The 23,474-nt window shown below is 52.7% G+C and overlaps 1 protein-coding gene across 8 annotated transcripts; it reads right to left on the bottom strand.

The window, feature by feature from the left end:
- Positions 1–189: 189 nt before the first annotated feature.
- On the bottom strand, positions 190–21,662 carry MGAT1 (alpha-1,3-mannosyl-glycoprotein 2-beta-N-acetylglucosaminyltransferase). Of its 8 annotated transcripts, none has more exons than XM_029055715.2 (4): positions 21,514–21,662; positions 20,420–20,536; positions 17,703–18,178; positions 190–2,952 (listed from the first exon to the last, which is right to left on the bottom strand). In XM_029055715.2, the coding sequence occupies exon 4, from the start codon at positions 2,802–2,804 to the stop codon at positions 1,446–1,448; it is 1,359 nt and encodes a 452-aa protein (XP_028911548.1). In that variant the 5' UTR covers positions 2,805–2,952; positions 17,703–18,178; positions 20,420–20,536; positions 21,514–21,662; the 3' UTR covers positions 190–1,445. The 8 variants fall into 8 exon arrangements, with proteins under 8 accessions (XP_028911548.1, XP_028911551.1, XP_028911549.1 ...); XM_029055718.2 differs by lacking the exon at positions 20,420–20,536 and adding an exon at positions 14,544–14,672; XM_029055716.2 differs by lacking the exon at positions 21,514–21,662 and adding an exon at positions 21,442–21,463.
- Between the last annotated feature and the right edge of the window lie 1,812 nt (positions 21,663–23,474).

Raw genomic sequence — 23,474 nt, 5'->3', positions numbered from 1 at the left:
CCAGAAGGGTGAGCGGCAATTTGACACCAGATTACTTCTTCCTACCCACTTCCTTCCAATTTCTCCCTTCTCCCACTTTTGTCCTTCCTTCCCTCCATCTCCCCCGCCCATATCCTTCCCCACTCCCTTGCCCTTTTATTCCCTCCTCCAGCCCATCTCCTTCCCTAGGAGACAAACGAACCTCAGACATTAGGTTGGCCTTTATTTTATTGTGGAAAATAATTCTGCACCTTCAAATTTTCTTCCATGGAGTCAAGGTCTGGAAGGAAAGAAACAAAAAAAAATAGACATGAGCTGCCCCCCCATTAGCCCAGTAGGCACCCCCTGGTCTGCTGGGTTCAGGTCTTTGGGGGGGAGGGGTGCTGCAGATGGCCATTCCCCACTTCTCAGTATTCCACTGCTGGGGGAGAAAAGTCAAGCCACGTCAGTCCCAGAAGAGGAAGCAGCTCCTAGAGTGAACGTCTAAAGTGTCTCAGACCCAGTCTTCTGAGGAAGAGGTTGGAGGGGGTGGGAGTGTGTATGTTGAGGGGGGAAGGGGAGAGGATTCTGGTTCCTCTTCCCCAGGCTTGGCCAGAGTCACCATCCAGTCTTGTCAGAAGCAACTGGGAGGAACTGAGACAGATGAAAATATCCTTATCTTCACCCCTCCCCTCATCACACCAGAGACTGGAAAGACTCTTCCCACCCCCAAATTTCTTTTCTTTAAAGCCAGAGGGAGCCTGACCGAAGCAGGGGTGGGGGGGCAGGGGTAGAGAAACAAAGGTGAGGCTCCGGTTGGAGCAAGAGAAAAAAGAGGAGACCTCAAAACACGCAGGTGATGGTAAGAGACTTAAGAGAGAGATGAGAAAGAAAAATGACAACATTGAACAACCCAAGCCCAACTTCCCTTTGGTGTCTTGTTTTGGCCACAATCACGGTCCCCAGGCTCTGGGGGTGGGAGCCCAAGCAGCTCTGCCTCCCAGCGCCAGGGGATGGGGTGGACCCAGGACAAGAGGGACAGGACTGCTGAGGGGAACCCCAGAGGGGAGGCTGGAGGGAGAGAGCAGGGCTGTTAGCCCCCTCCCTGCCGGCCCTTGGGGGGAGAGGGTGCAGGTTCTCAGGCAGGGAGTGGAAACAGACGATACCCCAGAGCACGAAGGATGGGCCCTGCCTCCCTGGCTGCAAGCCAGCAGGATCCTCCGTCCCCATTAGATGAGCTCTGGCCTGTGGCTCCACAAGTCTGTCCTGACGACGTGGCCCCCACCCCTCCCTGCCCGCAACCTGGAGAAGACGCACTCGAATGCCACTCGGAAAGGGTGGAGAAATACAGCAACGATAAGGATGAGAAAACAGAACCGAGGAGGAGGAGGAGGAAGAGGAGAAGGAGGATATCCAACCCAGGGTTCCGGCTCTTCCCGCGGCAGGGGGAGGTGGGGGAGGAAGGCGAGGTGGGCCTCCCCCCACAGCTAACTCCAGCTGGGGTCATAGCCGGCCCAGTCCTCCGGCGGGGCCAGGTACACCCGGCGGCCCCGGAAGAGGAAGCTGACGATGCCCCGGTAGCCAGCCCGGGGGACACCCGACTTGAGGTCATCCATGACCCCCAGGGCTTTGGCAAAGGCTTTGAAGCTGTCCCGGCTGGTGTACTGCACGCGCACCTCCCCCAGCTCCCGCTGCCGGTTGCCCTGCAGGTCCTCCACCCGCAGCACAGGGGCGGCGTACACCCGGGCAGGGAAGTCCCGGTCGTACGCCTCCTGCTGCAGGTAGGACAGGTCCAGCTGGGAAAAGGGCACGAAGCCCTGGTTCAGCTTGATGAACTTGAGGTGCTGGTCGAAGAACTGCCCGTGGCTGACCCCCTTGCGGCCGAAGGTGAGCGTCCGCGAGATCTCGGGCCGCAGGCAGGCCCGCTCCCGCCGCTGCTCGGGCCGACGCATCCAGTCGTCCCAGAAAGCCCGGGGCCACTTGGGCTCCAGCTCATCCCACAGCTCGGCCAGCAGGAGCCAGCCCAGGCCGGGGAAGAAGTCCGTGCGGTAGAGCAGGTCGGGCCGGGCCGCGTCCACCATCTGCTCCTTGCCGTTGTCGTGCCAGGCCGACACGCACCAGAGTGAGGGGTCGGCCCGCAGCAGCGGGTAGGTGGCCTGGAAGTACTCAAAGAAGTCCGGGGCCACCTCCAGGTCATCCTCCACCACCACGGCCGCCTGGTACTTGAAGGTGTGGAAGATCTGGCTCAGGGCCCAGCGATAGTGGCGCGCGATCTTGTAGTAGCCCTGGAACTTGCGGTGCTCGGGGGGCACGGGGAGGTCGCCCAGGTCCGGCTGCTTGATGTGCACGACTGCGTCGCCGTACGAGGCGATGACCCTGGCCGTCTCCTCGTGCCCGCAGTCCTGGCTGACGATGATGGGGAAGCGCTCGGCCGAGGGTCGGTAGTGGAGCAACTTGTCCAGGCAGCGGCGGACCGTGCTGCGATCGCAGGCGATCACCAGCACCGGGAGGGCGGGAGGGGCTGGGGTGGTGGGCGGGTGGGCAGGGGGGCTGCCTGCCGTGGCCTCAGCCTCCGCCGCCGCCCCAGCCCGCCGCCGGCTCCACAGCGCACTGTGCTCCCGGATCTGTTGGAGCAGCCCCCGCTGGCGCTCCAGCTCCACCTCGGCGTCCTGGGCCAAACGGATCACCTCGCGGGTTAAACTGGCAGGGTCGTCGGCGAAGGGGGCGGCCGGGGCGAGGCCGCCGGGGGGTGGACGGGTCCAGAAGAAGAAGAGGAGCAGGGCGTTCCAGGCCACGAAGAGGATGGCGCCCCACAGCACCAGCCCCGCAGGCTGCTTCTTCAGCATCCTGGCCCCGCGGCCGGGGCGGGGAGTGTGGCGCGGGGATGGCAGCTAGGGAGAGGGGGCCTCCCGCCGCTCTTCCTCTGCTCGGCACCCCCCGCCCTCCGTCTGAGGGGGTTCCGCCTAGACTCGGGCTCAGACAGCAGCCATGGACCTAGACGGGGAAGAGAGGAGAGACGTCATTACCAAACGTACTGACCCAACTCATTTGTGCAGGGAGAGTATATAAAATGGTATTTGTTAAGCGCTTACTAGGTGCCAAGCACTGTTCTAAGCACAGGATAGATATAAAGCAATCAGGTGTCCCACATGGGGCTCACAGTCTTCATCCCCATTTTACAGATGAGGTAACTGAGGCACAGAGAAGGTAAGCAGCTTGCCCAAGGCCACACAGCAGACAAGTGGCGGAGCCGGGGCACTCGAAACTCACTAGTCAACAAAGAGTCCCCAGCTAGCACTTCTGGATCTCACTTTCAACTCTGCTGCTTCCCATTTTCTGGAATTCCTTCTACTGTTTCTCTGTTTCCTTAGACTGCCTCCTTGAGGGCGGTGATCCTATCAACTCAATCAACGGTATTCACTGAGAAGCGTGGCTCAGTGGAAAGAGCACGGGCTTTGGAGTTAGAGGTCATGAGTTCAAATCCCAGCTCTGCCACTTGTCAGCTGTGTGACTGTGGGCAAGTCACTTAACTTCTCTGTGCCTCAGTTACCTCATCTGTAAAATGGGGATGAAGACTGTGAGCCCCACGTGGGACAACCTGATTCCCGTGTCTATCCCAGTGCTTAGAACAGTGCTCTGCACGTAGTAAACGCTTAAGAAATACCAACATTATTATTATTAATGATGGTATTTGTTAAGCATTTACTATGTGCCAAGCACTGTTCTAAGCACTGGGGTAGATACAAGATAATCAGGTTGCCCCAAGTGGGGCTCACAGTCTTAATCCCCATTTTCCAGATGAGGTAACTGAGACACAGAGAAGTTAAGGACTTGCCCAAAGTCACGCAGCTGACAAGTGGCGGAACTGACTCCCAAGCCCATGCTCTTTCCACTAAGCCACGCCGCTTCTCGGGGATCATCCGCATAGAGATGGTAGTTGAAGCCAGTGAGTTCTCCAAGGGAGAAGATGTAGATGGGGCCTTGAGGGACTTCCACAGTTTCGGGGGTGGGGGGTGCAGAGGTGGGGCCAGTGAAAGGGCCTGAGAAGGAGCAACCAGAGAGACAGGAGAACCAGGAGAGGCCAGTGTCAATGGAAATGTAGTGTTTTCAGGAGAAGGGGGTGGTCCACAGTGTCAAAGGCAGCTGAGAGGTCAAAGAGGGTTAAGATGGTGTAGACTCCATTGTATTTGGCAAGGTGGTCACTAGTGACCTTAGAGAGGGAAGTTTCCATGTAGCAGAGGGGACAAAAGCCAGACTACAGGGGTCAAGGAGTGCATTGGAGGAGAGGAAATAGAGACGTTGTCAATAACTCAGTTTGAGGGAGTTTGGATGGTAACGGTAGGAGGGAGATGGAGCAATAACTACAGGGGGTCGTGGGAACAAGGAAGGGTTATCTTAGGATAGGGGAGAGAGGGGGGAAGAAGCCATTGGAAAGCGAGTGGTGGAAGATTTCGATCTGGGGGAAGAAGGGAGGGGACAATTGCTTTGATGAAGGATGGGGGCAGAAGCACACACACGTTAATGGGGTAGAATTTGAGAGGAGGCAGGAGATCTCTTGAGATACCATTGGGAGAGAAGGAAGAGTTGAAGAGGGGGCAGGAGGAAGGTGGGAGTGGAGAGGTGCAGGTGAGATTTTAGGGCAATCACACCAGACGGTTTCAATTTTATCGATGAAATAGGTGGCGTGATCACTAGGGGCAAGAGATGGGGGGTGGGGGAAGGGAAAATTTAAGGAGGGAGTAAAACTCTGAAACAACTGGGACGGGAAATGGTAATGGGAGTCGACAAGGGAGGAGAAGTATTTGTTGCAGCACGAGGGGTGGGGGGGGGTTGGATGGGAGTCAGTTGACAGAGGCCTAGAAGGGGGAAGGAGGATGTGTGGCAGCAGCAGAAAAGGACAGGGATGGGGTGATTAGAGGGAGGGGATTCAGGGAACATATCTATATGAATGACTGTACTCCCCAGTGCTTAGAAGAGTGCTCTACACAGAGTGAGCGCTCCATAAATAGTGTTGATCGAACCAGGTCCGGAACAACCAGATGATCAGAGCTATGTAAACTAGGTGATTGATATGGTGGCAAGAGAACAAAGAATGCCGGGTTTCTCCCTCCCTGGCGATCCCTCAAAATACGAGAGCTGGGAGCTCAGGCCCCCTACCCCTCAGCCTTCTGCTCCTCTTCCATAATCATCCTAAGTGGACTTCTTCAGGGCTTACAAAGCACTGGGATCGACGCAAGACAGTCAGATCTGTCACGGTCCCCATCCCACACAGTATTCCATGCGGGACTCAGAATCTAAGAGGTGAGAGCAGGTACCTTTATTCCCATTTTACAGGTGAGGAAACCGAGGCCCCAGAGAGGTTAAGTGCCTTACCCAAAATCACCCAGCAAGCCAGTGGCAAAGCTTAGAACTCAAATCTCCTGACTCCCAGTTGCTGGCTCTTTCCTGCTTAGACTGAAAGTTCCTTGAAGGCAGGGGTCATGTATTTTAATTCTGTTGCCCCATCAGGTATTTAGTACAGTGCCCTGCACATAGTAGGCATTCTGCAATAGTTACTATTCATTCCAATAATAATAAAAACAACCATAGTATTTAAGTGCTTACTATATGTCAAACACTGTTCTAAGCGTCAGGGTAGTTACAAGCTAAACAGGTTGGACACAGTCCCTGTCCCACATGGGGCTCACAATCTTAATCCCCATTTTACAGATGTGGTAACTGAGGCACAGAGAAATGAAGTGACTCGCCCAAGGTCACACAGCAGACAGCTGGCAGAGCGGGGATTAGAATCCAGGTTCTTCTGACTCCCAGACCCATGCTCTATCCACTAGGCCATACTGCCTTCCTGCATTCTGTTCCCCAGCCCTTATCACTACCACTAATTCCTCCTGTGACGCAGCTTTCTGCTTTCTTCTCTCCTAGGCTCCCAGCTCCACCCCAGTTTGATCTTTGCTTCCATATTCTCTGTGCTCAAATCCCTGTTTTTCCCTTCCACCCCTAAGTCCAACCTTCTGGAACCCAGGGCTGGGCCTTTAATCCACTGTGGGGTTGAGAGATGAATCTCTAGAACTGGAGAAGAAACATTTGGAGGTCAGGGATCTGACTTTTGCTGGCATTTTGGGTGCTTGCTCCTTTCCTCCCTATCCCCCCACCCCCAGAAGTGAAACCACCAGCCTGGAAAATTCTCCTCCCCCGCCTAACTTCCTTCTGCCCTAGCTCACGTAAGAATTCAGTAAAATGAGCCACTGGAGCAGAGAACTCAACGAGCACCCAAAACCCTGGCTGACCTAGAGTCCCCTGAAACCCTACTGGATTAGGGGTGAGACGTTGGCTTCCCCCCAACCCTCGAGGACCGGAGTCTTGCCCATTTTGCCACAGAAGAAGGGTAGCCTAGTGGAAAGGACCAGGTCTGGGGAGTCAGGTGATCGGAGTTGGATCTCAGCTCCACCACTTGCCCTGTGAAGAACCTTGGGCAACTCAACTCCATTTCTCTGTGCCCACTTCCTCATCTGTAAAATGGGGGATTCAATCCCTGTTCTACCTCCCTCTTAGACCGTGAGTCCTATCTGGGACAAGGGCTGCGTCCTACCTGACGATCTTGCATCTATCCCGGTGCTTAGGACAGTGCTTGGCACACAGTATGTGCTTAACAAGTACCACAATTATTAATCTTGATGACCTTCCTCCTCCAACATGGAACCGCTGTCACCTCAACCCTTCTCGAGGGGGCCCCAATTCTGCCTCCCAACCTCCTGATCTCTCCCACTTCACCCCAACTGGGTTCCCGGTTCCTCCGTCCTTAGAACCAACCCCCTTGCTTGACTCTGCACTGCCACCACTTGCCCTCCCTTCCTGCCTTCTGCATTCCACATGCCACATGCTTGTGTTAGCCCCGGGACCTCTTCCCCACCCTCAGGCAGGAAGCTGTTTTCCGCCCAGCTCAGCATTCGGGCCCCTGGAGGTTATCTGGCAGGTGACTGTGGGGCAGGGATCGGATCCCAGAGCTATGGGAACCGGGCTGGGCCAAGCCTGTAAAAACTCAATGGCCAAGATTCTTCTCTCCCCTGGGGTTTTCCAGCAGGCCACAATCCTCTCTCCAGATGGGGTGAGAGGGACATCTGGACTTTAGCCTGGTCGCTGACAAGTTCCTTTCCCCTCTGGTCTGGCAAACCGCAGGCTCCCTGCTAGGAACCAGTCACTCCCTGCCACTCCCACCCTGACCCCAATCCCTTCCCAGAATCCAAGTGTCCATCCCCATCACCGGAACTCACTTTCCGACTCCCCCAGCCCATTCCACTTCAGATCTCAATCCCATTCCAGAAAGCTGATGTCCTGTTCCCCAGGTCCCACAGCCCCACCCTCCCTAATCAAACCTTGCTCAGCTCCCACAACTTCTCTCTCTCTCTCTCTCTCTCTCTCTCTCTCTCTCTCTCTCTCCTTCCCCCCCCCCCCCCACCTCGGGACCCCAGTGACCAACCCCACTCCAGACTTACCGGGCCCTAACCTTGGCTTCCTCAGCCAGTAGCCGATCCCCTCCCAAAACCCGAGCAGTCAGCCTGCCGGCCCTCCTTTCCTCCCACATCTCAGGCACTCTAGTCCTAGACCTCCACTCCAGTCCTATCTCTCCCCAAATCCAGATACCATCTACCCCGGCCCTCAAAAATAGCAGCAGTATTTAAGCACTTACTCTGTGCCAAGCACTGTAGTAAGCACTACAATAGATACAAGAACAACGACTCGGATATGGCCCCTGCTCTAAATGGTGTTCACAGTCTGAGGGGAAGGGAAAACAAGTATTTAATCCCCATTTTAAAGAAGAGCAAACTGAAACACTGAAACATTACGTAACTTGCCCGAGGTCACACAACAGGTAAGGGGCAGAGCAGGGATTAGAACCAATGTCTCCTGATCCTAGGTCCATTCTCTTTCCACTAGGCCACGTTGATTCTCCTCACTCACGACTGGAGGTTCAGATACTGTGTTCCAAGACCAGTACCATCCTTTATCAGCAGAAAGGCCCTGGGCCCTGACTCCCTGACCCCCACCACCCAGCCCCCATCAGTCTCCCATTTCCCCCCTCTGATAGCAGGATCTCAGCTGGGTGACTTCTCTGTCCTCAGTTTTCCCAGGTGTGTAATGGAGGCTACCTTTATGGGCCTCTCCACCTAGAGAGAGACTGAGCCCCCTCCCCCCCTCCCCAGCCCAGGGTACAGGGCTTTGAGATGTTCAGAAAAAGTCAAACTAGAACCAGTTAGCTCTTTCAGGCTCATCATCCCCCATGTGAGAGTCCCAAGTCCAGTTCGGGATCTAGAACTTACAAGACACAAGGTGGGAGGCAGAGAGGGGGGAGTCAGGGAACTGGGAATCTGACAAATGAGGAAAGGCTAAAAGGGCCAGGATTATTCAGCCCAAGAGATGGATCGGAAAAAGCAGTCTGATGACAGTCTTCCTAACAGGCTATTAGATGGGCAAAACCTGGTTCCATATTGCAGAGCACTCATTATATCCAACACTTAGGACATGGTATAATGATGCCTTTTTTCCCCTCTCACCGAAATGACGTTTGCGCTACAGGCCATGCAAGGGATAATGATGTTTCACCAGTATGGTGGAGGGAAACCAGCTAGTCGCAGCTCCCACTAATAACAACAACAGCATTTATCAAGCACTTACTGGGTAACAAGCACTTTGCTAAGTGCTGGGGTAGACACAATCTAATCAGATCAGACTCAGTCTCTGTCCCACATGGGATTCCTAGTCTAAGAGATGGGGAGAACAAGTACTTTATCTGCAAATGAGGAAACTGAGGCATGAGGAAGTGACTTGCCCAAGACCACCCTAAAGATGGAACAGAAGGAAATGGGCTTAAGGGGCAGCAGGAGGGATTTAGGCTAGAGCTAAAAATACTGGATGTTTGAGACTGTGCGGGAAGGGTTTGGGGTGGGGGATTCTAGCCTGAAGGTAATGGGGATAGAGATGATGACTTCTGAAAAGTCCCTGCAGGCTCCTGAGTACCCTCCCTCACCACCACCCCCGACCCTAGTCGGGCTCCCCCGCCACTCCCCAAAAAATACCCAAGTGGACAGAGTCAGCTAGAACAAACAAGCAGAGATAAGGGGAAAAGAGAGAGAAAGGGCCTGGTTATTCTTCCATATGGTCTGTAGAATTAATTGCCAATTAGCCAAACTCCAGGCCTTCCATTTTCCTTTTTCCCAGAACCCAGTTCCTGCTCTCCTCTCTGAACTCAAATGTCCTGCATCTCAGCCTCACTCCTGCATTCACAACCTGGCCTCATCTTCTCAGGTTTCCCAGCAAGCTTGACATCTCTGTACAATCCAGGAGCTAGGAAAAGCAGTATGGTTTGGTGGGAAGAGCGCAGGACTGAGAGTCAGAAGACCCAAGTTCTAATCCCAGCTCTGCTAATTTCCCACTGACTGGGCAAGTTACTTAACTTCTCTGGATCTCAGTTTCCTCATCTGAAAAATACAAACTCATTAACTGTTCTCCCTCCTACTTGAAGCAGTGAGCCCCATGTGAAACAAGGACTGTGCCCGACCTGGTTATCTTGTATCTACTCCAGTGCTTAGTTGAGTGCTTGGCACACAGTAAGCGCTTAAACACATATCATAATTATTTTCATCATTGTTTCCCCACACCTTTCCCTCAACTCCAGTTCCTCTCCCAGATCCTGTCTTTTGGCCTTCTCTTCCTTCCCAGAACCGAAACGCTCTGCCCCTCCAGTCTCTGCTTCTCACCTAGAGCCCAGGCCTTCTGCTCGCCCAGCTCGGTTCCAAGCCTCCAGAGTCCTACTCCCCAGCCTCCGCGCCCCAGGTAAATCCAGCCTCCTGTACTGCAGTTCTCACTCCCTTTCTCCATCTGGCCTCACCCCGCAGAGTCCAAGCTCCAGCCTTCCAATCCTCCTTACCCAAAATCCTGGTGTCTTTGCCCTCTCTGAATCCCCAACTTTCCTAGACCTAGGGATCCTGGCCCAGCCTGGTTGTGGCCTGGGAGTCAAGCCTCCTGGCTTTGGAGAGAATAATATGTAAAGGAGCTTACAAACACCCCCCTTCACCCCTTGCTGACGCTCTCCTTTCCCACCACCTGTTGGTGAACCTGGACCCAGATGCAAGACATCTGGGTTCGAACTCTCCCTCGTAAACAACACGACTGCCACAGTTTCCTCTGAAAACACCATCGGAGCTGTTTGCCCCACGCCTCCCGCCCTGCGCTGTCTACCTACCTAGACAGTGCTTGGCACATAGTAAGCGCTTAACAAATACCATCATTATCATTACCTTGGCCTGAACCTCCACCGGGGGGAGGTCCGGGAGGCAGGGCGACTGGGTTCCATCCCGGAGGGAGAGAGTCAGAGCGCATCAATCCCCTTCATTCCCAAACTCTGATGGAAGTTCCCTAACCGGGAGCCCCCGACTCTTGGGGTGCGGATGCTGGGGCTCCTCCCCGTTTGGGGGCCGGCCGAGCGGACTCCTGGCTCCTTTTCCCCCGGCCCCACCCCTCCCTTCCCCGACAGCCGCCGGTCGCTCCCGGAGAGGGCCCGGGGCCCCGAGCACCTAACTTCGGGAGCGTGCCCCGACCCCGGATCCAGGCCGCCCCGCTCCGTGCCCGCCCCGGTTACCTCGGCGCCCCGACCCCGGGCCCCACGGGCGGCAGCCGGCGCCTTCCGCCTCGGCCCCGGCCAGCAACGTGGCCCGCCCCGGGGAAGAGGGGGCGGGCTCACGGAGGAGCCGCCCCACCGGGAGCCACAGCGAGGCAGCCCGGCCCCCCGGCGCCCGCCCCCGGCCCCCCTTCCCGCCCGGAACCCGTTCACCCTTCTCCTCAGACTGGGAGCCCCACTGGCGACGGGCACTCTGCCCGACCTCATTCCCTTTTATCTACCCCAGCGCTTAGAACCGGGTTTGACACACTGCTCGTTCATTCGGTCGTATTTATTGAACGCTTACTGGGTGTAGAGCACTGGGACTAAGAGCTTCGGAAAGGAAGACACAACAATAAACAGTGACATTCCCTGCCCACGACCAGCTCCCAATCTACAATAAGGGAGACCGACAGGGAAATAAAATTACAGATAGGTACGTAAGGGCTTTGGGGTCGGGACGGGGGAAGAGCAAAGGGATAAATAAAATTACAGCTATGAACGTAAGTGCTTTAGAGCACTGAACTACACGCTTGGGAGAGTACCAAATAATCAACAGGCACATCCCCTGCCCACAACGAGTTTACAGTCTAGAGGGGGACGGGCGTTAATATAAATAAACAAATAACAGATATGAACAAAAGTGCTGTGGGGCTGGGAGGGGTGATAAATAAAGGGTGTGAGTCAGGGCGACGCAGAAGGGAGTGGGAGAAAAGGGAAGTAAGGCTTAGTCAGGGAAGGCCTCTAGAAAACTGCAGACCCCAGCCCAGATCCCAGCCATTTCCCCCCAAACCCAGCAATCCTGCCCACAGTTCCCCACCCCTTCCTCCCCCATGTTCCCACCCAGACCTCGGGAGTCCTGACCCCCTCCTCCAACCCTTGAATCCATCAACTCGATTGCTCAAGAACCCGTGTCTCTCACTCCTTCCAAACCCCAACCCTCACCCTCGGAGCAAAGCACTGACGTGGCACGTCCGGGAAGGCTGGAATCAGGCGCCCAAACCAACCTCGTGACTTTTGGCTGTCGGGGGAGGGAGGGCCCAGGACTCCCTGCAGGTGGCCAGATGGCAGAAAGACAGACAACCCCAAATAGGTCCCTTTCCCCACGGCTCGACAGTAGCATCCACCGCCCTGAAACAGGAGAGGCTGCCTGGCTCCCACCGTAGGGGGAGGAAGGGAGAATCAGAGTTCAAAGGAAGGAAAGTTTGGGGGGCGGGGTGGCAGAGATGGGGGGTGACAGGAAAAGAGGCACAATCTGGGGGAAGTGAGAACAGGAAGCTGGAGGTGAGGGGTGAGGCAGAGAGGAAACATCTGCCCGCCTGCCCCAAGGAGGGGCAGCATCTGCCTACCCATTTCAGTCCTGGAGAAGGCCCCCGGGGCTGGGGATACTAGAGTTCTCGAAGGGGGAGGCATAGCATCAGAGACCTAGGAATTGCGGGGCAGAGCACCCAAGCCCAAGGAATGGAGATGGAGTGTTAGGGAGAGCAGGGGGTGAGAGGACCAAGGAGGGAATAGAGTGAAGGAAGGAAGGGCTTATGGAAAAGCCTGTCTGGATTCAGGAAGGGAAAGACCAGCCTGGGGGCCACGATGGCTCGATCCGGGGCAAGGAAGAAAGCCACACTGGAGTTGTTAGCAACAAACAATGTCAAATCTGAGAGGGAGTGGGGGAGAACAGCACTGTTGGGCTGAGGAGACAGAGGCCGGGTTCTGCGAGGGGGTCCTGTCATTGCTAGCCTGGGTTTGCCTTCCAGAATCCCACTAGAATGTAAGTTCCTCGAGGGCAGGGACTGTCTTCCTTATCTATTGTACTATCCCAAGCACAGAATACACTCCTCTGCAATAAATACCACCGGATGATGGATTGAGAATGGAGGTGGTCTTCCTCTCAGACACTGAACCTTCTCGGTATGGCCTAGTGGCAAGAGCACGGGCTTGGGAGTCAGAGTATGTGGGTTTCAATCCCGGCTCTGCCACTTGTCTGCTGTGTGATCCTGGGCAAGTCATTTCACTTCTTCTGTGCCTCAGTTATCTCATCTGTAAAATGAGGATTAAGACTGTGAGCCTCTCGTGGAACAACCTGATTACCCTGTATCCACCCCAGCGCTTAGAACAGTGCTTGGCACATAGTGAGCGCTTAACCAATTATTATTATTCTCCTCTCCTTTACCTCCTACTCCATGTAGGTTAATCCCCAATGAACGTAATCTTTCCGGAGAGACACGCACACTGGGATCGCTGGGTGATGATCTTAATGCAGGCTTCTGTTACTCTCACCCTCAGCTTCCTGGGTCTTCCTCTGCTTGACCTGGATCCTTCATCCATATCTAGGCCCTCGCCCCAAGAGCTGACCCAAACCCCTCCTAGAAGCCAGACCCTGGCCTCCAAGCCCCCTTGACCCCTTCCCTGCTGCGTGCCACAGAAGACAGGGGGGAGGACACCTGTTCCCTAAAACCGTCACCCACTACCACCACCCCAAACCACTCTGCTGGGACCTTTTCTTTTGCCCTATAACCCCTAGGAGTCTGGGAAGTATTGAGGTATGTTTACAGGCCAATGGCAACAGGAGCAGAGTTCACCTCCTGGGGGAAAGAAGAGTGCTGAGAGGAGGGGCCAGGGGCCGGAAAGAAGTCAGGTTTGCAGCAGGCCATATCAGATTCCTGTCTCTAGAAGGAATAGGATTTCATCTCTAAAGAGCAGATCGTTCCAACTCGTCGAAGGAAGGGAGGGCTATGTGAGCTCGGTATCCCCCGTCAGACTTAGCACAGGATATGTATATGCTCAGTAAACACTGTTTGTTGCCGAAAACCTAAACGGCCTTGTTTGTCTTACTGGGTACAAGGACAGCCTGTCAATTTGGAGTCCGGGGATGAGAGGGCCTCCGCAGGTGACAGGCTTTAAGAGGAAGAAGGCATAGGAGCCAAAACTCCTGGGTGGGAAGAAGCAAGTGGAGGCATGGACCATAAGTCTGGCCACCAGAGGGTGAGCCATTGGCCTATGTATTGGGGAGGGAGTTTAAAGGTGGAGGCTGGGAGACCAGAGGCCTGGATTCAGGGACAAGGTGGTAACAGAACAGAAATAGCAGCATGGCCCACTGGAAAGACCACAGGTTGGGGGAGTCAGGAGACCTGGATTCTAATCCTAGCTCTGCTGCTTCCCTGCGGGGTAAATCCCTTAACTTTCCTGTGTCTCAGGGTCCTCATTTATAAAACGGAGATTAAATACCTGCTTTCCCTCCTAATAATCTATGGTATTTATTGAGCTCTTACTATGCGCAGAGCACTATACTAAGCGCTTGGGAGAATACAATAGAATTAGTAGGCTCATTCCCTGCCCATACCAAGTTTACAGTCTCAAGGGGAATAATAAAAATAATCACTGTGGTATATAAGAGCTTTCTATGTGTCAAATACTGTAATAAGCACTGGGGTAGATACGAGATAATCAGGTCTTATATGGAGCTCATCGTCTAAGTAGGGGGGAGAACAGGTATTGAAGTCTCATTTTGCAGGTGAGGGAACTGAGGTACAGAGAAGATAAGTGACTTGCCCAAGGTCACACGGCAGATAAGTGGAGGAGCCAGCAGGAGAACCCAGGTCATCGGACTCCCAGTCCTGTGCCTTTTCCACTAGGCCATGCTGCTTCTCTCTCCCATGAATCAACATCTTATCGTGGCAGGAGAGTTTGTGTATGCCAATGAAGCTCGGAGCCGTGCCACTGAGAAACATTCTCTCGTCAGGGCTACCCATAATGGAAAGTTCTAAGCCAAGGTGTCAGACAAAGTTGATTCACCTATGCTGGGCAGCAGCGGTATGGGAAAGAGTCAAACGCGGATGATCAGGTGATCGAAAAATGCTGAATAAAGACAACGGCAGAGATTTGAGTTTTTACTGGGCAGAAGACGGCATTGGTAAGCTACTTCTGCAATTTTTACCAAGAAAACTCTCTGGACAAATCCATAAAAGTCGCTATGAACCGGAAACGACTCGACGGCAGTTGATGATGATGCTGCTTCTCGCTAGGTCACACTGCTTCTCCTGCTCCTCCTCCTTAGACTGTGAGCCTGATGAGGGATAGGGACTATGTCAGATCTGATTCTCTTCCACCTATGCCAGCACTTACTATGGGCCCAGTCCTGTACTAAGTGCTTAACGCATAGCACAGTTATCATTATTAGAGACCTGCCCCTAGGGAATAGATAACACCGCTCTCTGTGGAGACTGCCCAAGGTTCTCCTGGCCATTCCCAAACAAGATTCTCCCCACTAAGGTGTCGTCACAAGGTAAAAAGGAGCCCGAATCAGCTCAGATCAAAAGAGGCCATTGGTTTTGGAGTGCAGGTCCTTAGAGGGTAGGGATGGATCCAAGGCCAACCGGTCACTCAGGCAGTGATAATCTTCGCCCTATCTACCAGCAAGTGGCACACTTGCAGGGGATGTGCGGCTCTTTTTCCTTTTTTTTTGGTAAAGTGAAAGCTAATTCTCTTGGAACCACCAGCATGAAAAAATTCACTTTACAACACATACACACACAGAGACAAATCACCTCTCCCTGCCTCATACCTCTTTCCCTGCCCTCCTAAGCTTGCAACCCGCCCCCCCCCCCCCGAACAATGAAGCACAGTCACCACTTAAGGAGGTGCAATCGCCCCCCTCCTCTCCTCCCCAAAGCAAGGACAGGATCACCTTTCTGCCTTAATCGCCAGTGACAAACTGACCAGGTTACTGAGGGAATCAGTGGAGTCTCCATCCTTGGAGATATTTTTAAAAAGGATATCCACCTGCCCTAGATCAGAGGATCACCCCAGCTCCCTTCCAACTCTAGAATGCTCTGATTATGTCCTGTAATAGTAATAATAATAATAATACACTTACTATGTGCCAAGCACTGGGGCAGATACAAGGTAATCAGGTCAGACGCAGTCCCTGTCCTAAATGGGGTTCACACACTAGGAGGGAGAACAAGTATTTAAGCCCTATTTTATAGATGAGAAAACTGAAGCTCAGACAAGGGAAGAGATCACCCAGCAGAGAAGAGGCAGAACAGGGAGCAGCCCCAGGTCCTCTGATTCCCAGGCCTGTGTTCTTTCCAATAGGCCACGATGCTTCCCAAAAATACTATGTGTGCTCAAGAAATGTTGAGCAGACATGAAAGGAACTGTTCAGATCTGACTGGGCTCTCGAAGGCAGAAGCTGCCAGAGAGGTGGTCAGTGACCTTGTTCTTGTGGCCAGGTCCACCAGCCAGGCAGATCAGCATGACCGGAGGTCCCCAAGGCCCAAAAGAAATCGGACAACAGGTTACAAAGTTATATTCGCTTCTCTTCTTGTCACTGCTGAATTTTGTTTTCCAAAACCAAGGCAATTTGGGGGTGGAAGGGGCCTTGATGTATAGGTGATCTGAATCCCCTTACCCAGGGGAGAGGAGGAGTTAGAGTGGAGGGTGAAGAGGGTGTGGAAGGCCCTAAGTAGGATACTGGTCAGCATGGACAGGGTCAGTAAAGACACTGTGGGACTAGAGTTGTTTTGTCATTTTCAGCGTGGCTCAGTGAAAAGAGCCCGGGCTTTGGAGTCAGAGGTCATGGGTTCGAATCCCGGCTCTACCATTTGTCAGCTGTGTGACTGTGGGCAAGTCACTTAACTTCTCTCTGCCTCAGTTCCCTCATCTGTCAAATGGGGATTAAGACTGTGAGCCCCACGTGGGACAACCTAATTCCCGTGTCTACCCCAGCGCTTAGAATAGTGCTCTGCACATAGTAAGCGCTTAACAAAAAACAAATACCATTTTCCCCACAAGTCCTTCTGGGGTAGCATAGACCGTAGGCTCATTATGGGCAGGGAATGTGTCTACCAACTCTATTAAAGTGAACTCTCTCAAGCGCTTAGTAGAGTGTTCTTCATACAATAAGCACAGTTGATTGACAGTGGAAAGAGCACAGGCCTGGGAGTCAGAGGACCTGGGTTCTAATCCCAGCTCCACCATTTGCCTGCTGTGCTACCTTGGGCAAATCACTTAACTTCTCTGGGTCTACGTTCCCTCATCCGTAAAATGAAAGGCTAATATCTGCTCTCCCTCCTACTTGGTCTCTGTCCCACCTGGGGCCCACAGTCTACATCCAACCTGTTTATCTTGTATCTACTCCAATGCTTAGCACAGTGCATGCCATATAAAAAGCGCTTAACAAGGACCGCAGTCATGATTATTATTATTACTATTTTGGAGGGAGTAGGGGGAAGTGGGAGGGGCCCCTTCGGGGATGCAGCTGAAGAAGTGAACCCAAACAGAACAGCCTTGTGAAACCAACCCAATAAGGGCACTTCCTAAATCGGGGTTCTCCTTGGGACCTGTAAGCCCGTTAGCAGGATCCAGGATAGTTTCTACATCCAGATGAATTCTGAGAAGTGTTGAAATAACAGGAGGAGCCAAATTCAGAGCCACGCCCTGAAGTCCTGGGATAAATGCCTAAAGCAGCCTACGGAATATTACAGCAAAAAGGAGAGAGAGGCAATTCCATCTTAGAGATGGCCTCTCTTTCAGAGAGCTTGATTTATCCCCAAATTTATCCTGGCCCACCCAGCTACTGAATCCTAGTGCTGGGAGGGACTTGGGGAGACCAGTCCAATCCCCTGCCTCTGGGGAGCATTGCCCTCAAAAACAAAAACCTCCCTGTGGTTTAACCCAAATCCCTCTTGTGCTTTTGTCCTGCTCTCAATGGAAACAGCACCGCAACTCACCCCTGCTCACTAGTCACACAACCCTTGCTCACAGCACAGCACTCTGCCCAGGTATCAGAGGGTGGGAAGGAGTCACAGAAATTGGTGAGGCGGGGAGGGGAGCACAAGGAGGGCAGTGGACAATACCTGGGATGAGGGTCTTTGGGAGATATTTATTAAGCGCTTACTGGGCACCAAGCGCTGTAATAAGGACCACGGTAGATACAAGACAACGGGTCGGACACAGTCCGGGGCAGGGAAAAGGGCTCCAGTTTGCCTCAGAACAAACTGCCTCTAGGGACCTACTAAGACAAAGCGGCACCTCCTTCTTTGACTGGTAGTTCAGAAACTCCAAAAAGGAAGGAAGGGAAACATGCTCTCACCTAGATTGTGGGCCGCTTCTCTGCATTCGCCGCCTGGATCCTCTTCGTCTGGGGTTCTGGGATCCTCACAAGCTCTCTTCTTCCCAGAGAAGTAGGAACTGAACCCATCTGCACCAAACAATGTGGCCTGTTGCTCTCCCTGCTGCTCCTTTACCAAAGTCCAAAGTTCGAGAAGGAGTGTACTCGCAGATGGGAAGGGGGGACCGGAGGGGAGGAGTCCTGGGGGGGAAGGGGTGTGGCACAAAACCCCTCCCCCCCACTCTGCGGGCTTCAGTTTTCCTCTCAGAAGTCGGGCACATTCAGCCAGTCATCATGTTAACCGTGGAACTGGGTGGAGAGACTGAGTCGGGCCTGGCCTATCCCATCTTCCTCTCTTCAGCCACCGAGCGCCTGCTGCTTCCACAAGCGGCCTGTCTGTCTTCTCCCTGCAGGGCATCAGCTGGCCAAGCCTTCGGGGCCAATGTGGTCCCTATTACCTGTGGTGGATTTGGGCAATTTCATCATTCTCGCTGTGCTTCAATGCCTGCATCTCAATACCGCTACCTGATCAATCAATCGTATTAATTGAGGGCTCACTGTGTGCAAAGCACAGTACTAAGTGCTTGGGAGAGTATGATATAACAATAATAGATACATTCCCCGCCCACAGTGAGCTTACAGTCTAGAGGGTGATCCTCGTAAACAACACCGACCTCCTAGTTGGGGGCTCCATACCCCATGGACCCTCAGGGAAAACTGGCTTGTTTGACCAACTGACCCACTCTCAAGTCAAACTCAGTGCATTTTCCCCTCCCTGATTACTTTCATGATCTCCAGGCTTCTTGAGTAAATTTGCACGATCACTTAGCCTCCTCTCTCCTCTCTCTTCCTAAGACACACTCACCAGTTATCACGCGCAAAACCTTGTGTTCTCAATCAATCATATTTGAGCACCCACTACGATCTGTACTGTATTAAGTGCTTGAGAGAGCACACTATAACAATATAACAAACATTTCCTCCTCCTAACGGGCTTAAGGTCTAGGGGGTGATCCTTGTAAACAGCACAGACCCTTTAGTTGGGGGCTCTGTACTCTGCAGACACTCAGGGAAAACTTGCTTTTTTACCAACTGAACCCACCCTCAGGTCACACTCAGTGTGCTTTCCCTCCCTGATTATTTTTATGATCTCCTCCAGGCTTTTGGAGCAAATTCACATGATCACTTACTCTCCCCTCTCCTCCCTCTCCCTAAACTTCACTCACCAGTTATCCCATGCAAAACCTTGTGTTCTCCTGTCAGTTAACACCCCACAGGATGCAAACACAGTGCAAACTCCAGACACTAATTCCACACTTATCTGCCTGACCCCTTTTCTCCCTCACTCTACTTGCTGTCAACCTACCACAAAATCCCATCAGTTCTGCCTTCACAACCCCTCCAGAATTCACCATTTCCTCTCCATCAATCATGTTTATTGAGCACTTACTGTGTGCAGGGCATTGTACTAAGCGCTGTCCACAATGAGTTTACAATCTAGAGGAGACGGACATTACTGTAAAGTACAGATATGAACATAAGTGCGTGGGGGTAAAGGCGGTGTGAAAGGGAGCAAATCAGGGCAACGCAGAAGGAGAGGGAGAGTAGGAAATGAGGGTGTAGTCAGGGAAGGTCTCTTGGAGGAGTGTGCCTTCGACAAGGCTTTGAAGGTGGGAGAGTAACTGTCTGTCAGATATGAAGAGGGAGGGCACTCCAGGCAACTCATACTGCTACCATGCTGATCCAAAAACTTATAGCCCACCTTGACTACTGACTCAGCCTCCTCGCTAACCTGCCTCCTATCTTTCCCGACTCCAGTCCACACTTTGCCCTGCTGCGCGGATCATTTTTCAAAAAAAACTGTTCAGTCCATGTCTTCCCACTTGTCCAAAACCTCCAACGGTTGCCATCAGCACCCGCATCAAACAGAAATGCCTTACCATTGGCCTAAAGGCACTCAATCAGCTCTCGCTCTCGTCTTTACCTCGCTGATCTCCTACATCTCAGCCCACACACTTCACTGCTCTAAAAATAAGGCATGGCTCTCCTTCAGTGCTCACCTCTTTTCCCCCAAAATGAGGCTGAACACCCTGGTACCTGCCTCTGGGTTACAGTGGCTTCCCTGTCCCCCTCCTGACAGAAGATCTAACCCCAGGTACCATCCTCCAGAAAGAGGGTCATATAACGTCTCTATTCTTTTCCTTCTGGGCAATTCAAGCACCTGTTCTCTCCTTGCTGAGAGCCTATCAGAGATTTTCCTTCTTCCTGGGAGATCATCTTTTGATATCCCCATCTTGAATGGTTATACATCACCACTCCCAACTTTCCTGTGTATGAACGCTGTTATCTTCTTACTACAGTATGTTATCCCTCCACGGGAAGGTAATGACATTTCTCCTTAAATGTTTAACCTCCTCCTCTTTGCCCTAACATCAACCTTTTCTCTCTTGCAGTCGCCCCCTCCTTCCTGTCTGGAACTCCTTCCCCTTTCATACCCAACAGACCACCACTCTTCTCACCTTCAAAGCCCTGCTAAAATCACATCTGTTCCAGGAAGCTTTCCCTGACTAATCTCACCATCTCCCCACGCTATTTTCCATCACCTGTGTACTTAAGCCTGTACACCCCCCAACACCTTGACACTCACCACACTCCCACAGCATTATGTGCATGTCCTTATATTCAGTTGCTTTCCTTACCTGCAATATACTTTGATGTCTGGCTCGCCCATTAGACTGTATCCTCGTACAGGGCAGAGACTGTCTATTAAATCTTTGGGCAAGTCACTTCACTTCTCTGTGTTTCAGTTCCCTCATCTGTAAAATGGGGATTAAGACTGTGAGCCCCACGTGGGACAACCTCATCACTTTGTATCCCCCTCCCCAGCGCTTAGGACAGTGCTTTGCACATAGTAAGTGCTCAACAAATGCCATCATTATTATTAAATTTACTGTACTCTCCCAAGCACTTAGTACAAAGCTCTGCACCCATTAAGTACTCAATAAATACTACTGATCAACTGAGTCTACTTACTGTTCATGACATAGCCCCAGATATTCCCCTTTTAAGGAATACAACCCCCTCACCCCCCCACACACACTCTACAGACGCCTATCCCTGCAATATCACCCAGCTCTGTCTTTCCTGTTGTATCTATCTCTTTCCTCCCCAGTGAAATAACTTCAATATTTCTCTTTCCTGTGGTATAACTCCCTCCACCTTGCAGTTCAATCGACCAGTGATACTTACTGAGTGCTTACTATGTGCGTTTGATACAACAGAAGTAGTGGACACGTTCCCTGCCCATAATAAGTTTAGAGTGAAACCCCATATCACCCTGCCCGCTATCTAGCAGCGTGAAGCAGCATGGCCTCGTGGAAAGAGCCCGGGATTGGCAGAGGTCGTGGGTTCGAATCCCAGCTCTGCCACTTGTCAGCTGTGTGACTGTGGGCAAGTCTTTTAACTTCTCTGGGCCTCAGTTACCTCATCGGTAAAATGGGGATTAAGACTGTGAGCCTCACGTGCGATAACCTGATTACCCTTGTATCTACCCTAGGGCTCGGAAGAGTGCTTGGCACATAGGCGCTTAACACATACCATCATCATTATTATTATCTAGTTTCCTAATACACCCCACCCGCGCTTTCCCCTCATTTCCGCTATAATCTCTTTATATAGCCCATTTTCCCTCCCTGGGGTATAATCCCCGGGTACTTCTCACCTGCGCTAACAGCGGCACCCATTCCCCTTCTTCGAATAAATCCCCCGCGGGGGCGTGCCTGGGGGTCGTTACCTGATCGCTGCCCCTCGCCCCGGACGGGGGGAGTGGGGGCTGAGGATGGGAAGCGTCTTCATGCCGCTGTTCCGGCTCCCTCTACCCCGTCCCTTCCCCACACAGTCCAGCCACAACCCACCCCCACACCCGGAGCCATCCGGCGCCACTACCACTTCCGCCGGAAGTAAACCCTACCAACCAGCACCGCCTCCCATCTCGCCTTCCTTTCTTTCCGCACCTGCTCGCCCGGGGAGGAGCAATAAAGTTTTGTTGACGTCCGAGCTTGCCAGCTGATGGACGAGAACGAGCGCCGCGTGATGCGCGGCAGGTCACGTGTCAGTGTGCCCCCTCCCCTCCGGAGGGCGGTGCCTAAAGCGGGGCGGGGTGGGGGAAAGACGCGCATGCGTGCGGGCGGCTGAGCCTGGCGAAAAGAGGGGTTCGGTCGTTTCTGCGGGTTGCGTTTCTCCCTATCAGACCGTACCCGATCGCCCCGAAGTTGTCTTATTCATTCAGTAGTATTTATTGAGGGCTTACTATAATAATAATAATGTTGGTATTTGTTAAGCGCTTACTATGTGCAGAGCACTGTTCTAAGCGCTGGGGGAGATACAGGGTAATCAGGCTGTCCTACGTAAGGCTCACAGTCTTAATCCCCTTTTTACTGATGAGGTAACTGAGGCAGAGAGAAGTTAAAGACGCCCACAGTCACACAGCTGACAAGTGGCAGAGGCGGGATTCGAACCCATGATCTCTGACTCCCAAGCCCGGGCTCTATACTGTACTAAGCGCTTGGATTAGACTGTAAACCCATCAATGGGCAGGGATGGTCTCTATCTGTTGCCGAATTGTACATTCCAAGTGCTTAGTACAGTGCTCTGCACATAGTAAGCGCTCAATAAATACGATTGAATGAATGAATATACAGTTCGGCAACAGATAGAGACCATCCCTGCCCAATGACGGGCTCGCGGTCTAATCGGGGGAGACAGACCGACAAAACCAAGACAACATAATCACGATAAATAGAATAAAGAGGATGTACACCTCATTAACAAAATCAATAGGGTAGCAAAAACATATATACAAATGAGCACAGTGCTGAGGAGATGGGGAGGAGCAGAGGGAAAGGGGGCTTAGCTCGAGAAGCAGCCTGGCTTAGTGGCAAAAACACGAGTTTGGAAGTCAGAGGTCGTGGGTTCTAATTCCGCCTCCGCCCCCTGTCAGCTATAATAATGTTGGTATTTGTAAAGCCTGGGCTTAGGAGTCAGAGGTCGTGGGTTCGAATCCCGACTCTGCCACTTGTCAGCTGTGTGACTCTGGGCAAGTCACTTAACTTCTCTGTGCCTCAGTTACCTCATCTGTAAAATGGGGATTAACTGTGAGCCTCACGGGGGACAACCTGATGACTTACTATGTGCCGATACAGGGTAATCAGGTTGTCCCACGTGAGGCTCACAGGTAATCCCCATTTTACAGATGAGGTAACTGAGGCACAGAGAAGTTAAGTGACTTGCCCACAGTCACACAGTTGACAAGTGGCAGAGTCGGGATTCAAACTCATGACTTCTGACTCCCAAGCCACTCTGCTTCGTGGCTCAGTGGAAAGAGCACGGGCTTTGGAGTCAGAGGTCATGGGTTCAAATCTCGACTTGGCCATTTGTCAGCTGTGTGACTTTGGGCAAGTCACTTAACTTCTCGGTGCCTCAGTTCCCTCATCTGTAAAATGGGGATTAAGACTGTGAGCCCCACGTGGGACAACCTGATTCCCCTGTGTCTACCCCAGCGCTTAGAACAGTGCTCGGCACATAGTAAGCGCTTAACAAATGCCAACATTATCATTATTATTAACTTTTCTGTGCCTCAACTGTGAGCCCCACGTGGGACAATCTTATATCTACCACCAGCGCTTAGAATGGTGCTTGGCACATAGTAAGCACTTATCAGGTGTCAATATTATTATTATTGGAATGAAACGCCCC

This window comes from Ornithorhynchus anatinus, chromosome X5 (genome assembly GCF_004115215.2).
Source record: "Ornithorhynchus anatinus isolate Pmale09 chromosome X5, mOrnAna1.pri.v4, whole genome shotgun sequence".
Lineage (NCBI taxonomy): Eukaryota > Metazoa > Chordata > Mammalia > Monotremata > Ornithorhynchidae > Ornithorhynchus > Ornithorhynchus anatinus.
Note: the sequence above shows the minus strand (reverse complement) of the source record. Positions and strands in the feature narration are given on the sequence as shown.